At 34.8% G+C, this 16013-nt stretch overlaps 1 protein-coding gene across 5 annotated transcripts in view; it reads left to right on the forward strand.

The window, feature by feature from the left end:
- Positions 1 to 16013, forward strand: part of Luzp2 (leucine zipper protein 2) — a 356272-nt gene that overhangs the window by 187452 nt on the left and 152807 nt on the right. For all 5 annotated transcript variants that reach the window (XM_034524880.2, XM_076935101.1, XM_034524889.2 and 2 more), the window contains exons 4-5: positions 1627 to 1708; positions 10382 to 10444. In XM_034524880.2, coding sequence (XP_034380771.1) covers positions 1627 to 1708; positions 10382 to 10444 — 145 coding nt within the window. The remainder of the gene's footprint in view (positions 1 to 1626; positions 1709 to 10381; positions 10445 to 16013) is intronic.

Consider the following 16013-nt stretch of genomic DNA (forward strand, 5'->3'; position numbering starts at 1 on the left):
TAATATTTAATTATTATGTTACAAAATCTCTTCGTAAAAATCTGGTATTCCACACTGTTCATATATGTAACTCTCCCCAGGAAAGCTAGAATTTAGCTTTAGACTATGAATTAAGAATTTGGACAGGACAATAATGAATGATTCCAATGTATTCTGTCTCTGAGTCTCTCAGTCACTCTGACTCTCTCTCTCTCTCTCTCTCTCTCTCTCTCTCTCTCTCTCTCTCTCTCTCAAATTTGCATGATCACAGTACCTAGAGCAGAAATCTAGGAGACACAGAATACTCCCAACAGAGAAAAGCATAACACTCCATCTTGTGGGGCATCCTGCTTTAAAAAAAAAAAGCACATGAGGTCTCGATGAGGTTGGGTTTCTGTTTGCTTGTTTGTTTAATGTATGTAGAATAAGTAATTCACATTTCCAGGCTTTGTGCTAAACATTTAGTTTATTAGGTCATTTAAACTTTGCCACAAACATACAAAATGGATATATTATTGTGACCAGTTTTAAATAAAGAAATTACAGAAAGGGAAGTTTACCACTTATACAAATTAACAGAGATAGTTTCCCCACAATTGATTGCAGAACTTCAACTAGTTTTGGTTCTCATGGAATAGAACTGTGCTCTTCTTTGTTGCTATTAATTTTGAACAGCTTCTCTGGCATGGTCCTATACCATGTATGTGCACTCTATTGTACACATATGCACACACATACTATAATATTTTTGAGGTGATATTTTGGGTGATAAAAATCAAGTTAAAAAGTAAATATCATTAATTCAATATGCATGGATTCTAAGTTCCTAAGAGGAATACAGAAAATAGCCATTTTAAGCTAGATAAGTCATAAGATAATGGCTTCCATCATAACATTCACATGCACACACACATTCACACACACACCACACACACCATACTTCATTCATATTCACTGCCTTACTATCATCTATTCATATCCTCAATGCTTACATTCTTGACTTACATTATGGATATGAGACACAGCGTGATATTTGTTTTTTTCCACCAATTCCTGTTTTTTAAAGGTATATTTCCTGCATACTAATGATCTTGAGGCACAATGTTTATGCATGTAGAATCATGTAGAGTCTTTCCTGTGCCTGTGAAACCACAGTTAGAACTAAATCTCTTTCTCTTATGATTCCATAAAAAAATTCTCAGGAATATAAAGCCAAAAGGCTATAGAATTAATAAATTAAGATGATCAGAAATTTACAATAATTTCTTTTAGAATTCTATAATGACTTTTGACCCAGCATATTCATGCCCCACATGCTGTTAGTAAAATTAGCTTTCCAATTCAAATTAGTACATTAGGTTAATTGAACATATTTCATTGCTCACAATGACTCACACTGTGGGATTCTTATAAAAGACAATAACAAGGCAATATCCTTTAAATATAACCAGCTTTTAGTATTTTCATGAAAGAAAGCCCCTTGTTACCAGAGTATTTAAATGCATCTTTTGTATCTCTGTAGCCTTTCATAATTATAATTAACTGCTCCTTACGTTTAGATAGATATACAAACTTCTTTCTGTGAAGTTCTTGGAAAATAGTAGAATCATGTGACATCACCCTTTCCTCTTTTTTCTCCTAACCTAGGGAAGAAATGAAGTCTCTTCAGGAAGCCCTGCAGAATCAACTTAAAGAGACATCTGAGAAAGCAGAGAAACACCAGGCCACAGTGAGTGTGTTTATGTTTCTTCCTTGCCTATTAGTTTGGGGACTGAGAATTCATTTCTTCCTTTTCTCACAGCACTATAAAGATACACCTTAAAAAGCAAAACTAAAATCACCATAACAGAATCTTCAGTCATTTTGATCTGTATAATACTTTGCCACAATTTATTGTAGGAAAAGACGAATTTTAATTTGGGGGTCTTCTAGCTCCTACTATTCTCTATAAGGGATAAACCAGGAGGCAGATGAGGGAAGGAACTGACTCAGGCTCACATTAATGCTTCATGGTTGGGATGGAAGCTGTCCTGATAAGCCAGTTAGTCTATGCAGATCGTTAAGCTGTCTCAGACAGCCATGGCACTGGATCACTCAGTGGAAGGCCCATACTATCTGCTTAGTCATTAATCCTAAAAACTACTCATAGGGTAAGACAGATTAATGGGCCAACTGATCCCCACATCTTTCCAAGATGATGTCCTAATGACCTTCACACTTTGGCTCTTACCACTGATATTCACCGAAGACAGGAAAATAGGCTCCATAAGCAATGCTGGGCTCCAGATCTCAACTATATTTCCCAGACTCACTTTTGTACCACTTATCTCGGAGCCAGGCAGTGGTGGCGCACGCCTTTAATCCCAGCACTTGGGAGGCAGAGGCAGGCGGATTTCTGAGTTCGAGGCCAGCCTGGTCTACAGAGTGAGTTCCAGGACAGCCAGGGCTACACAGAGAAACCCTGTCTCGAAAAAACAAACAAACAAACAAAAAAACCAAACAAACAAACAAACAAACAAAGATTTCTATCTCATACCCAGTGCCTGAATCTGCTGTTGAAAATATAATATATAGTGCCATAGAAATGTGTTTTTTGAGGTCAACAGATTCAAACACATTATTGAAAAGAGGAATTACCATCACTGGTTATGTCATGTTCAGGGCCCACATGGGTAAGGCTAGAGATAGCCACCAGGCAGAACTGGACAGGAGACCCCATTGTGATTTCAGAGGCAATATAAAGGTGAGGCAAAAAAAAAAAAAAAAAGGCTTAGGGTGGGCTGGGTGAACAACTACAATAACCACAAGACATAAGACCTACTCCGCATTGTGGGAATCTGCCCCTAAGGTCAAGAGGGCAGGTCTGGAGTGGTTTGGAGAGGTGCTAAAGGACATAATTCTTGAACTGGTTGATTGTTATTTGAAAGCATGGTCCTGAGAGTATAAGACCTATTGTGGATACACTGAGGGAGGCAAGAAAATAGAGAAGAGTATTTCAAGTACGTTATTGGGCTAGACAGAATGAGACTGGTCCTTGGTTGGCACATATTTCTTTGAACAGACTCTGCAATCTCAATAAAATAAAACCTTATAATTAGAAACTAGAAACAAGATTAATTCAGGTATCCATCTTGGCCAATTACTGGAATCTCAGGCACTCTAACTAAACATTGTAGTGTACCTTTTATTTGCAAAGCTTCTAACAATTTAGATAAGAGTGTAGAACTTTGCTTCTGAAACTGAGTTCAGTTTGTCACCCAAGACAAGCTGACTCCTAAGGGCAGCCTTTCTCACAATGATGGTCTGCTCTGCTGTGTGCTGGATTGTTTCCTGTTAAGAATTTCTCATTATCTCTTCCATCTGTCAAGATAACACATACTTGGATGGCATGAAAACACACAGTGATTTTATGTTGGCTGGTCTAATGCTTGGCTATCTGGACACCAAATGTGTTATAAAAGAATGGACAATTTTTAGCACCTGCCTAGTCATTCCTTTCCTCAATAACTGTTGGATGACTCTGTCTGCAATCCCATTTCTGCTTTGACCACAGACTTTATTTGAATTTATCTTGGGAAATTTAATCTGATAGAAAGCGATGGCCTTGAGAACAGACATACTCTACTCACTATTTTCTCAGACCCTTGTAATAAAGCCATATTGTTTTATTGATTCTTTCCTAAAGAGTTATAACTCACAGGAGGTAAATAACTCTCTTGCTAGTGGGCAGAGCTACTAACACACAAACCAAGCCGATTCCAACATTTTATGCAGACAGAATTCTGAGGAGAACACTGTTACTCTTGAAAGAGCACAGGACAAAGACAGAATAACCAATTGTAGAAATGTCATGGGTGCAGAATATGGTCCCAGTGTTCCAGCCAACATGCTCTCAGTACCTCCCTCATGGATTTTAAAGCCTTAACATCACTCTCCCTATCCTTCTAACATTTTTACTAAATCTGAAACTGTTAGCAAGAACTGCATTATCATGCTATTCTGAGGATAATTTTTATTGGATCATGTGTTTTGTGGACTTGATCAACAAAACAGTGTATAACATTAAAATAATAAGGATTATGTTAAAAGTATAATTACATCTTGTATATAGACTATAGAAGACATGAAAGTGATATTCTGTCCTTCCATCTCCATTCACCATGTTAACTCCATATTAATATATCATCATTTCATTTTTCTCAGGCTCTCTTATTGACTACTTGGGATACTTATAAAACTATTCATTGGGTAATTATGATTCTGTTCACACATGGTTCTAAGCAGGGTGGATAATGAATTGTAACTAACATTGAAATTATAGGCTATCATTACCACTACTGCCTCCTAATGTCATCTTAAACATTATCAAGGATGACATAGGATTTATATCTGACAAGGGAAGATTCAAATAATGTAGTCTATTCTTAATCATTTAGGATGTTTTAATGTTTCAGCTGTAAGACATTATTAATCAAAATCATTTCATAACACTATTCAGATACTATACATGGATTTCTATAAGCTACTCTTACAGGCTGACAATGAACTGTATGAAGTTGATCTCAGATTCTAAGTCAAAAAGGGTCCTCTTATAGTATTGAGCTAGATCACTTATCTAACAGTGATCACTGACTAAGCATTTCAAATTTATCCTCATTAATAATTACAAAACAATTCAATTTTGGTAAGGCATTGTATTTTCTTATATTCAGTCAGGTTCTTTTTATTATTTACTATAACTGTTTTAAATATTTTAAAAGTCACATACCTTTCTATATTTATATTAACTTGGACATATAAAAAGTAAACATGAACACATTTTTGATGATCCTCCATTAGGAAGCAAACGATTGTATTATAGCAAAATACATATATTTAGACATTGTATTTGTTGGAATATTATAAAGTAAAAATATCATTTTCAACATAAGCTGTGAAATAATTCAATTTAAACTGCTAGTTTTAGGATAGTGGGATGATGTGAAAACTATACAATTTGCTTAATTCCTGTATTGAAGTTTGAAAAATGTGCACATTCATTCCCAACGTGATGGCAAAATCATGAAATATATGCATTACTAAAAGAGCAGCTCAGAGAATAAAGCAATGATTCCAGGTGACCAACTTCAAAGAAAGCCTTTCCTGAGATGACTCTGGGTGCAAAAAAGAAAGGACTCCTTTGGTTTTCTTTGATCTTCCCTGCAAAGTGATAAGAAGGAGATGAAAGGAAAGCGATGGTGATAACACATAAAGCAGTAGCTTTCCATTCAGACTTCAGATTTCCAAAGTGGGAACTCTTTATGCAAGTGAATTTTCATGAGAAATGACAACTTGGGCCATTCTGGGACAGGGGACTGATCAAATCTCTGCATGAGCTGTGGTAAGAACACTATATGTGCTAGTCACCCTCACATAACAACAGAACTAGTAATGGACTACTAAATGCAAGGAGGAAAGTAAGCAAGCTTCCAAACTAACGAAATTCTAGTGTATTAGAAACCACACTGAATTACAATAGTTTAACTACATTAACACAGAATCTTAAATAGGACAAAATAAAATTAAAAGGATGGGAAATTATATATATATATATTTCGTTACATTTAAATGGAAAATATTACTATTTATAAGAGCAAATTAGAAAAATGCATACAAAATAACTTTTAAGGAAAATAATTGGCAAAATACTAAGCAAAAATACAGACCAGAGACATGACAAGCAATAGCTTTGTAAACCCAGGGAAAACTGAAGTCATTATAGACTATTCTGCCCTAAGCAGTACAACTTTACAAGTGCAGCTTCAAAACCCATCAATATGTAAGTAATACCAATGCAGAGGAAATGAGAATATATTTTAAAAATACAATCAATAGTGTAAATTATTACAAATATGTAAGAAATCTCCAATAAATATTCTGAATAGATAAAAAATATTATATATTACAGAAATAAGATGTGTTTAGACATAAGTAATTCTACATATCCAAGAATACTAATACTATATTGCAAGTTATTGTAATTTATTATAATCACATTACTTATAATGTATAAGTGATTCCTTAATTTATAAAAATATAGACAAAATTTCCCAGTATCATTTATTTTAATGAGATATTCAAATAAAAATAATAGTTTCCAAAGAAATACTGAGTGATTTCTTTAAATATATTTGGTAATAAAAACGAATTAATACCAATTCATTTAAGTTATTCTTAATGTTAAATAAATAAGGAACAATGGAATTTTCCCAGATGTATTGTACAAAGCTAAATAAGGCCATGCAGTGTGTACTGGGAGACAAGAAATTGTCTTATGAACAGTGTTACAATTATATTAAACAAAACGATATCAAAATTATCATATCAGCAAGCTTTAAAAAGTTTATTTATGATTTAAAAAGTTGTTTTATAAAAAGGAATTCAAGGATGTCTCAAATATTCACATTAATAATGGAAGCATAAATATGAACATTGTAAAGGGTAAAGGTTACATGATCAAGATATGCACAAAGAGCACTTAATACAATGCAAGGTCACTTCATGAGAAAAACTGAACAAGTTAAGAAACAGGGGACTATCTGTTAACATATAGATCACTGACAGAATCTAAAACCTAATACTATATTTTACATGAAGAAGTTAAAAGATTTCTGACACTTGGATCAATACAAGAATACTCATTTTCATGATTTTTACTCAACATGGTACAGAGGAGTCCTCATCAATGTAATTAGTCAGAAAAAGGAAGTAAAAACATCCCAATTGGAGAAGTAAAATTTAAAGTATCAGTTTTACAGATGTCATGATCATATACCAAAACCCAAAACATCATTACCAGAAAGTCATAACTCACATGCAAATGGGAACAGTGTTCTCATGCCCTGATAGCAATTAGCAAATATGGATGTGTGGGGGAGATAGGCTCCTCCTTGCGCCTTTGGATCAACATGTAGAAATCTTGGCTCTTCCAGCCAGTAAGTCTGCTTGCACAACGCTGTGCTTCTCACCATGACAATAACTGAATGAATATCTACAACTTTAAGCCATCACCAATTCAATATGTTTCATTATAAGAGTTGCCTTGATCATGGCATCTCTTCTCAGCAATAAAACCCAAACTAATACAGATATATAGGCTGTTTCTGATTTCTGACTATTATGAAGGGAGTAGCAATGAACATGACTGAGCAAGTGTCTCTGTAGTAGGATTTAGAGCCCAAGAGTTGTATAGCTTGGCCTTAAGGTAGGTTAATTACCATCTTGCTGCAGAACCCCCACACTGATTTCCATAATGGCTGTATAAGTTTGCACTCCCACCAGCAATGTGCACCCAATCCCCCACATACATACCAGCATGAGCTGTCTTTGTATTATTGATCTTGGCCATTCTAACTGGTACAAGATAAGATCTAAAAGTAATTTTGATCTGCATTTCCCTGATGACTAAGGAGCTGAACATTTCTTAAGGTCTTTTCAGCCATCTGTGTTTTATTTCTTCTTTATTTATTCAACTCATAGGGTGGTACAACCCACATTCAGGTTGATCATCCTTTCTCCATAAAACCTCTCTAGAAACTCCCTCCAGATGAGCTTAAAAGTGATTTCCCCAGGTAATCTACTTGAGATTTAAAGGGATGGTACATTTTTATGGTGACCTTGATTGAATTTTAAATTATACCCTTTTTATTCAAATGAAAAATTGTATGTTTCTCTTCCTGCCCCCTCCCAAAAAGTGTTACAATAAGTGAAGGGTTTTTTTTTTCCTGGTTCAAAATAAAATTCTGTGAAACACAATGACAAATTGTTTATTCAATTATAAAATGTGCAAGAAAAATATACTTCTGAAAATTCATATTATTTGATCAGTAGATCCACCTTCATACAACCATGTTCCAACACACTTTTCATGAAGACATGGGGATTTGTTTTTATCTCTGCATGCATGTTTCAGTGAGAAATCATTCAGCTCTGGGTTTGCCCTGCCAAAGCCTGGCAGACAGCAGGGATGACAAACTAGCAGGTATGACCATGATAATTAAATATATTAATGGTGTTTGGATGCATTTCATGACTCTTGTTAACTTTTATGGCTTAACTTGTCCTGGATGAGACACAATTCTAAAGCGAACTTGCCTCGAAGCTTTTATTCTCAGCAAACCAAATAAAGACTTACTGTTCTTGCAAATGCTTGGTATTTTTTCTCTGAAAACCATTAGTGAAGCAAATACTAGGAATGCTTATTTCTGCAGGGAAGTTAAGTCCTGCTGGGATTCTAAGCCAGCGATCTCAAAATGCTAATATTTTAAATATTCTGAATATATTTGAGTTTTATATTCGCAAGATTTTATGGCTGTGTGAAGTATTTAAAAACTCATAGGCTTGATACTGCAATCTATTTCAGTATATTCCTAATCAGAGTGAATTTTAGCTATCATGTACTGAATATCAATATATGAGGGCTTGGCATCAGTGGTAAAGATTATATATGGAACTAAGATTGCTACTTCATGATTTAAAGTTTTTGTTGCCAACAAAATACATACATAGAACTAGTTATAAAATCTGTCCATCAATAGGCACGTCCAGGTTCTACAGACATATACAGTTTTAAATAGTATCATGACCTTCTGGGTAATTCTTTTTAAAAAAAAAAAATTGTACCATTTAAGAAATTATAGCTCCATCTTGATAGTAATTATACAGATTTCTACCAATAGGTTATGGCTATGCAATAAGTCCTAGCTAGTCCTCCCTGTTCCAACAAAACCACTACTTTTCCCTAGAAAGACAGACCAATATTAACCACCTTAGTCCTCAAGCCCAGGTAATAGGGGCACTGACTCTTCTTTAACTTCTTCAAGCTGATTAAGGGCATTGAGATATTGGGGGGGAGAGTAAATTGATAAGCCTCTGATGCTGTGTCTTCACTGCATCCAGATGGAATTCCAGGACATCAGAGGTTTGGGCAGGTCTGTTCAGTATGCTTGATGAGTAGATACACCAAGGGATAAGGGGTTCCTGGGTGGTGGTGGGGAATGGGATAGGGGGATAAAATTTGAAATGTAAATATTACAACCAATTTTAAAAAGGGGAAAAAAAGAAAAGTTGTTAGAACCAACATCTTTAAAAAAATGTCAACCCTCTAGGAAAAAAAATTTTTTTCTTGATACTAAAACTTGTTCTTAGAATTGTATATTGCAAAATACACAGCCTTGGTGTACCTACTCATCAAGCATACTGGGTAATTCTTTTGTTTTACTAATGGGCTTTGAATTCTCTACCTAATGGGACAGTGCCTGTGGTTAATGGTCATTCGGTTACTTGAGCATCCCTTTAGTTCAAATTTATCTTGAGAATTAAAGACCATGGTAATTCTTAAGCATGTCCTGCCTTATATATATCATCACTATCAAATGGGCTGACTTAAGTTTTCAGTAACAAAACTATATTAACTGATTTTTCTCAAGGACGGGGCACTTACAGGTAACGTAAGTCTCCAGCATCCCTTTATGGAAAGCAAAGATCGGGAGTCAAGTGCCATGAATCTTCTAGAATGTAGTATATCTGTTTCAGCTCTTGAAGGTATCAGAGACTCCATCTGGAATCATTCTTATACACCCCCTATCTATATGACCTATGACCACTCTATCTATCAGGTATCTATATACGCTGATTTCATTCCGTCTCTCTGAAACCTTTTCTCTCTTTGCTAATCATCTGAGCATATTTAAACTATCACAGCCTAAATGGTGGTCAATAACAACTTCCATCTGCCTGAGCTACAGAGCAGCTGACTCTGGGAGCCTTAGCTAAAACACAATAGAAAAGACAACGGATGCTGCTATATTTTGCAGTCAAAATTGGGGGCAATTTTTACTGTGCTGTGGTTTCCTCATACACACTACCTGAAAAATATTGTAACGGAAATCATCATGAATGGAAGGATGTAGAGGGTGAAGCTGAATGTTAGACTGTCCTGCTATTGATAGAAGCCCAAATTATTTAATTTACTACATTTAGAGTTATATCAGTTACAGTAGTTTTCATCACCTTGATTAATTTTTTTATATCAGTAACCAAAACTTAATTACTTTCATAATTAATTAAAAATAATGTATATAAATTAACATTGAGTAAAATAAACATGAATAATGAATTTCACTATAATAAAAATTATGTTTTTGAAAATGTAAAACAAGTTTTATTGCAAAGAGAATGCTTTTCATATGAACAAATTGAACAAAGATGAAATGAGGGTTTTTGTTACTAGAGACTTTAACCCTTTCTTTTTCAGTATTTACATTAACACTATAATAATTTTAGTATACCTCAAAATGATATAAAGTAAAAAACATGATAATGAATTGAGAACATATATCCATAATATTTTATTTGTTTTCAGATTAATTTTTTGAAGACTGAAGTGGAAAGAAAGAGCAAAATGATCCGTGACTTACAGAACGAGGTAATTTTTATGTTACGGGAAAATTGTGCATTAATCAAAGAATACACAGAAAAAGGCAAATAGAAATTTACCAGAAGTTTGAGAATTTTAATTGCAAGTTGAGTTTGTTATGCACTAACAGAGAATAAAAATAATGCTAAGAGATACTACCTCATATGAGCTTAGGAAATAAAAGGAATTTCATTTAAATGATTTTTATTTTTCAAGATAATTAGAAACTTTCTGTAGGTTTGAATATTAAAGCCTATTTCTTAATTTGTCATTCTCTACATGCAGAGAAGCGCCTGTCAATGATTGCCATCATAGTGTTTCTACTTGTCCTAAAGTGATAAGAAATGATACATGTAAATATTTATTTTTAAACAAACAAGTTTAAGTTTCTTAAGCGAACAGAAAAAAAAGAAAACAACAACCCTAAATGTCAATGAACACTGCTATAGAGAGAACTCTAGTAAATTAAAGAAAACCCACTTCAGTTCAGCTCTGTAAATATGTGGCTGTAAATCTCTCTAAGGTAATCATTCCATCTTCTTGCCTCAGTGAACACAGTGCTGTGGAGGGGATAAGGTATTTTATAATGTGATGGAGTGCTTCAGGTCACTATTCCTAATGGATTCCCATACTGCCTGTAGATGAATAGGTTGTAAGTTTTGCCTCACATATAACCTGAGTCCAAGACGTGATTGGGATACTTCAATAATATTTCCTCACAGCCTTCTAACTTTATTCATGGTGACTTTCCTCCCTTGGGATGTCTTTTGATCAGCACATTATTATGTATAATTTGTACCTAGCATTTAAAGCATCCGATGAATCATCCACATAAATATCCCTTGAGCTACAAGGGAAAGGACCACTGACCAAGCAGAACTTAGATGCCTCAAAGATCTGGAAGCAACGTGTCAAAAATAAAATCAGTGTAGTTCAAGACTGCCTGAAGGCTTGAGACATAATCCCTTCCCGCTTCCTCCTAGGATTTACTGTCTCATGGCCTTCCAGAACATTCTCTGATTTGGGGTAGTAACACTCCAGTTCCTGCTTGTGCCTTCATAGGGACTCTCCTCTGTCTACAGTCTTTATGTATTATCTTTTTTGTATATTAAAATCCACGACTTAACTTTAGTACCTACTCTACTCTGTTATGACACTATTTTTTTATCATTAATTATATGTGTATAAATTCTAGTTCTAAATTAGTTCACATTCTGAGTTTTCACATGGATGTGAATACAGAACTGGTAGTCTTTTAACTATTCCACTTGTTTCCGTATTCTGGTGGCTGGGTGAAAGCAGTTTAGTAACTTTTAATAGGTAAGGATCAGAAATATTATTGAGTGTAAGTCTGGGTATCTTTGGGGGAAAAAAGGAACTTGAATATATGCTCTTCACCAACCACCAGCGAACAATGACTTGTTTCTTGTAGATAAAATATCTAGTCATTCATGTGAAGAAAGTGTTAAATTTTGGTGGTTTGTTGTTGCTGGGTGCAATTTCAAGCAAGCTAACTAGAAAAGGATGTGTTTTTCTCTTTGAATCAAGGCTGGAAGTATCTGTGGAAAGAGGCTCTTCAGTAAAAGCAATGTAATCGAAATGGCCAAAGTGTAATACACAGAAACATAAATCTGAAAACTGTCTCTATCACATACGCTATAGAAAGAACTTTCCATTTGGCAAGGGCATAGTTTTTTGACTTGGTGGAGGTAAGGAACAGATGCTGATTCATTCTCATTCTCTCTCTCTCTCTCTCTCTCTCTCTCTCTCTCTCTCTCTCTCTCTCTCTCTCTCTCATTCACAATCTGCATTAGACACCAGAAGTAAATTCATGTTGTGAGCAACTAATTCCACTATGTGAATTATTACAGAACACTCCAGTGAGAAACTTGCATTTGTAGAATCTTAGAATCTATCAGTTTTGGAATCCATCTGTGCTTACAACCATATCTGCATGATTTTTTTCTTATCTGATAAATGTGTATGTCTGTAAGTAAACAGGAAGCCTTGGTTTTATGTCCTTTGTTAAGACACTTTACCTTCCATATACTTAGAATTGTTGGTACTTTAGAACATGTGAAAACAATACATATTGGGCACTTAGAACTTGAAAATCCCTCAACAAAGGTAAGCAATTACAGTCACTATGGTTTTTTTTTTTTTTTTTTTTTTTTTTTTTGAGGTTTTTTGAGGTTGACTTTGAGGCACTTGACTCAACATTCTGCTGGGCACAAACATTTTTTCAGTAATGACTCAAGTAACCAAAACTTTATAAATAAATACCAAAGTATATGTGTGCACTATCCTGTATTCACAGACATTGTCTATGTCCTCTTGTGTTTCTTTACAACCAAATAAAAGTTCCAAATACCCAAATTCACATCTCCCACCATAGAACCAGGGAGTGATAAAAATTTTCTTGGCATACTCTAACAGAAATCTCCAAGATTCTAAATTACTGACATGCCTGCAACAATCAACACATCCTGGAAAATGGATAATTTAGTTAGTCACATTTCTGTCCTTAGGTTCTGTAGGGTTCATTCAACTTAAACCAAATAGATTTCCCTTGAGAAAGGAGGGTTTATTATAGAGGATACCGGAGTTATCAGAGAAATGCATCTGGAAAAACATTGACATTTCGGTTACCTCTTGATTGTCAAACTCCTTTCCATGATAAATTCCAGACTTCAGAGGGTAAATCATAGTTTAATAATTTGTGATTCCCAACTCAAGCAGAGTCACTGAATCTGTGTCTTTGTTACCACTAATAACTCTTCCTGTTGTATGTTTCTTTCTTATATTTGTTATCTCTATATCAGTGGTGGCAGGGAACTTCTAACAATCGTGTCCAACTTTTTGTGTCTTGAAAAAGACTAAAAACTGCTTTCAGTTTGGTATTCCAGGTTGCATCACCCCCTTGTAGTACTTTCCATCTGTTTGCATCTGTGCATCCCAGAATAGCACCACCACTGCTCTAATGACCCACTCTAATGACACACACATAGTTTTTGTGTCGCAGCTTGTCATAGTTTTACCTTTTTTTTTAAGTTTTGTATATATTTTCCTTTATTTTAGTTTGAAGAGGTTTTTTTTAATTATTTTATTTATTTACATTCCAGCCGTTGCCTCCTTTCTTCTCCAACACTTCCTTCCTCCTCCCTTGCCTCTGAGAGGGTGCTCCCCCCACCCCACTAGGCATTCCCCTTCTCTGTAGCCTCAAGTTTCTGGACAATTAGGCACATCTTCTCCCACTGAGGCTAGACTAGACAGTGCTCTGCTACACACACACACACCCACGTGTGTGTGTTGGGGGGTGGGGTGCTAAGACTGGCTGGTGTATGCTGTCTGGTTGGTGGCTCAGTCTCTGGGCGCTCCCAGGAGTGTGGTTGAGACAGCTGATCATCCTATGGGGTTCTCTCCCCTTCAGTTTCTTCAATCCTTCCCCTAAATTCTCCATAAGGGTCCCAGACCTCCGTCCAATGGTTGGCTGTAAGTATCTGCATCTGTGTCGGTTGCTGGTTGGGCCTCTCAGAGGACAGCCCATTCTAGGCTTCTGTCTATAGATACATCATAGCACCCATAATAGTGTCAGCCTTTACCCTCTTAGTACAACCTCAGTTACTCTTTCCTCAAGCACACAGACTAAATACAGGAGAGTTAAGGGTTTACAAATTATTAGAGATTTAAGAAAAGAAAATTTGGGCTGAAAAAATGGCTCAGCGGTTAAGAGCACTGACTCCTCTTCCAGAGGTCCCGAGTTCAAGTCCCAGCAACCACATGGTGGCTCACTACCATCTGTAATGGTCATCCGATGCCGTCTTCTGCTGTGTTTGAAAACAGTAACCATATAACCACATATATGAAATAAAATAAATCTTTAAAAAGAAATAAAGAAAATTTATGCGAAATTTGAACCAGAAAACCTAAGAAGCAAGAAAGAGTGTGTCTTCCATAACAGAAGGACAAATGAATGAACGTCATATGTGAAATGTTAGGGAAAAAAGCTAAAAAATCACAAACACAAAATTACTACTCAGAGCCCCTGTAATGAAAACACGATTTCAATATCATAAAAATTATTTCTGTACTATACATAAATAAAAGTCCATGAAGCCACAATTTATGATAACTTGTAGCCTCATAAAATCCATGCATAATAGAAATCCTTGCATCTCACTGATTGACTCTTCATAGGAATGTGTCCCTCTACACTCTTCAGTAGTAAAGGGCACATTGCATGAAATCTACCTATTAATATATATTAAGTGTTTAATGCATTTATATTAACAATACAAACATTGATTGTTTTTAACTACAAAAATGAGTGCTAATTTTTCAACATTATATCCTCCATGCATTTCCTCAACCATGTTAGACAGTTGATAAATGTTTGTTGAGTAATAATAAATATTCCTTAACTTGACTTCATTTTTTCATAATTTTAGTGGATTGGGCCACTTTCAATAGCTCATAATAATAAGATTACAAAATTATGGGGATTTATTCTTCTAATGTTTCCCATATGTATACATGTGAAATACACATGCACATTCGAGTAAATAAATTTCAGATATATAGAGTTGCTCAAAATCAATAAAAGAAGTGCATGTTAATCAGTGCTACTAAAATTTATCTCTGTCTTTACTTATGTCAAAGAGAGGCAGATCTTACATTCAGTTAGTCATGTACAAATCTATACAGTTTTCTGATTTTCTACGGTTAAAACACGATATTGGAAATGTTTTGAAGCAATTACTTAGAAGAGTAAACACTATGTTCCTTCTTTAAGATTGAGTGATCTATCAGTACTTGGAAGGGAAAAAGGGTATGACCTTAGGAAAAGAAAAGCAGAGCAATTCTGTCTATCTATCTATCTATCTATCTAATCTATCTGCCTATATCTAGATATAATCTGTCTCTATCATCTATATATCTCTATCTATCATCTATCATTTATATATCTGTCTATCCATTTACCTATCTACCTACTTATCTTTCCATATCTATTATTTACCATCATTTACCATCCTAATTGTTTATAACTATATATCTATTTGATTTTAAGTAATTAAATTGTACCTAAAAAGAGACACTAATGTCAGTCACACATTTCTTGTCAGGATAAAATACTATAAGAACAACTGCCATTGTTCCCTTTCTTTTTCTTTCTTAATTAACATAAAATGTGATTACATGGATTTCTACAAATTAACCATTATTTTACCAGTTAAATACTTTTGAATTAAAACTTGCTTAATAATACACACATTTGACTGAACCATCACCCAAATCAGTATTGATAGTTAGCTTTTAAAATATTTATTCATGTAATAATTAAGAATTTTAAGATGAAAAAAATTATCCTGAATGACACTGAAAGTGGTTCAAATTAGTCACAAATTTCTTTATTATAAAGAAGCCCAGAGCTTGCAACATAACTCTACAGATCAAGGCACTTACCCCCATGTCTGATGATTTTATTTCAATCTCTTGGCCCATAATACTGAAAAAAAAAAAATGAACTTCCTCTAAAGAGTTGTTCCCTGACCTATACAATGAGGATACCCACTGTATG

This window comes from Arvicanthis niloticus, chromosome 1 (genome assembly GCF_011762505.2).
Source record: "Arvicanthis niloticus isolate mArvNil1 chromosome 1, mArvNil1.pat.X, whole genome shotgun sequence".
Classification (NCBI taxonomy): Eukaryota; Metazoa; Chordata; class Mammalia; order Rodentia; family Muridae; genus Arvicanthis; species Arvicanthis niloticus.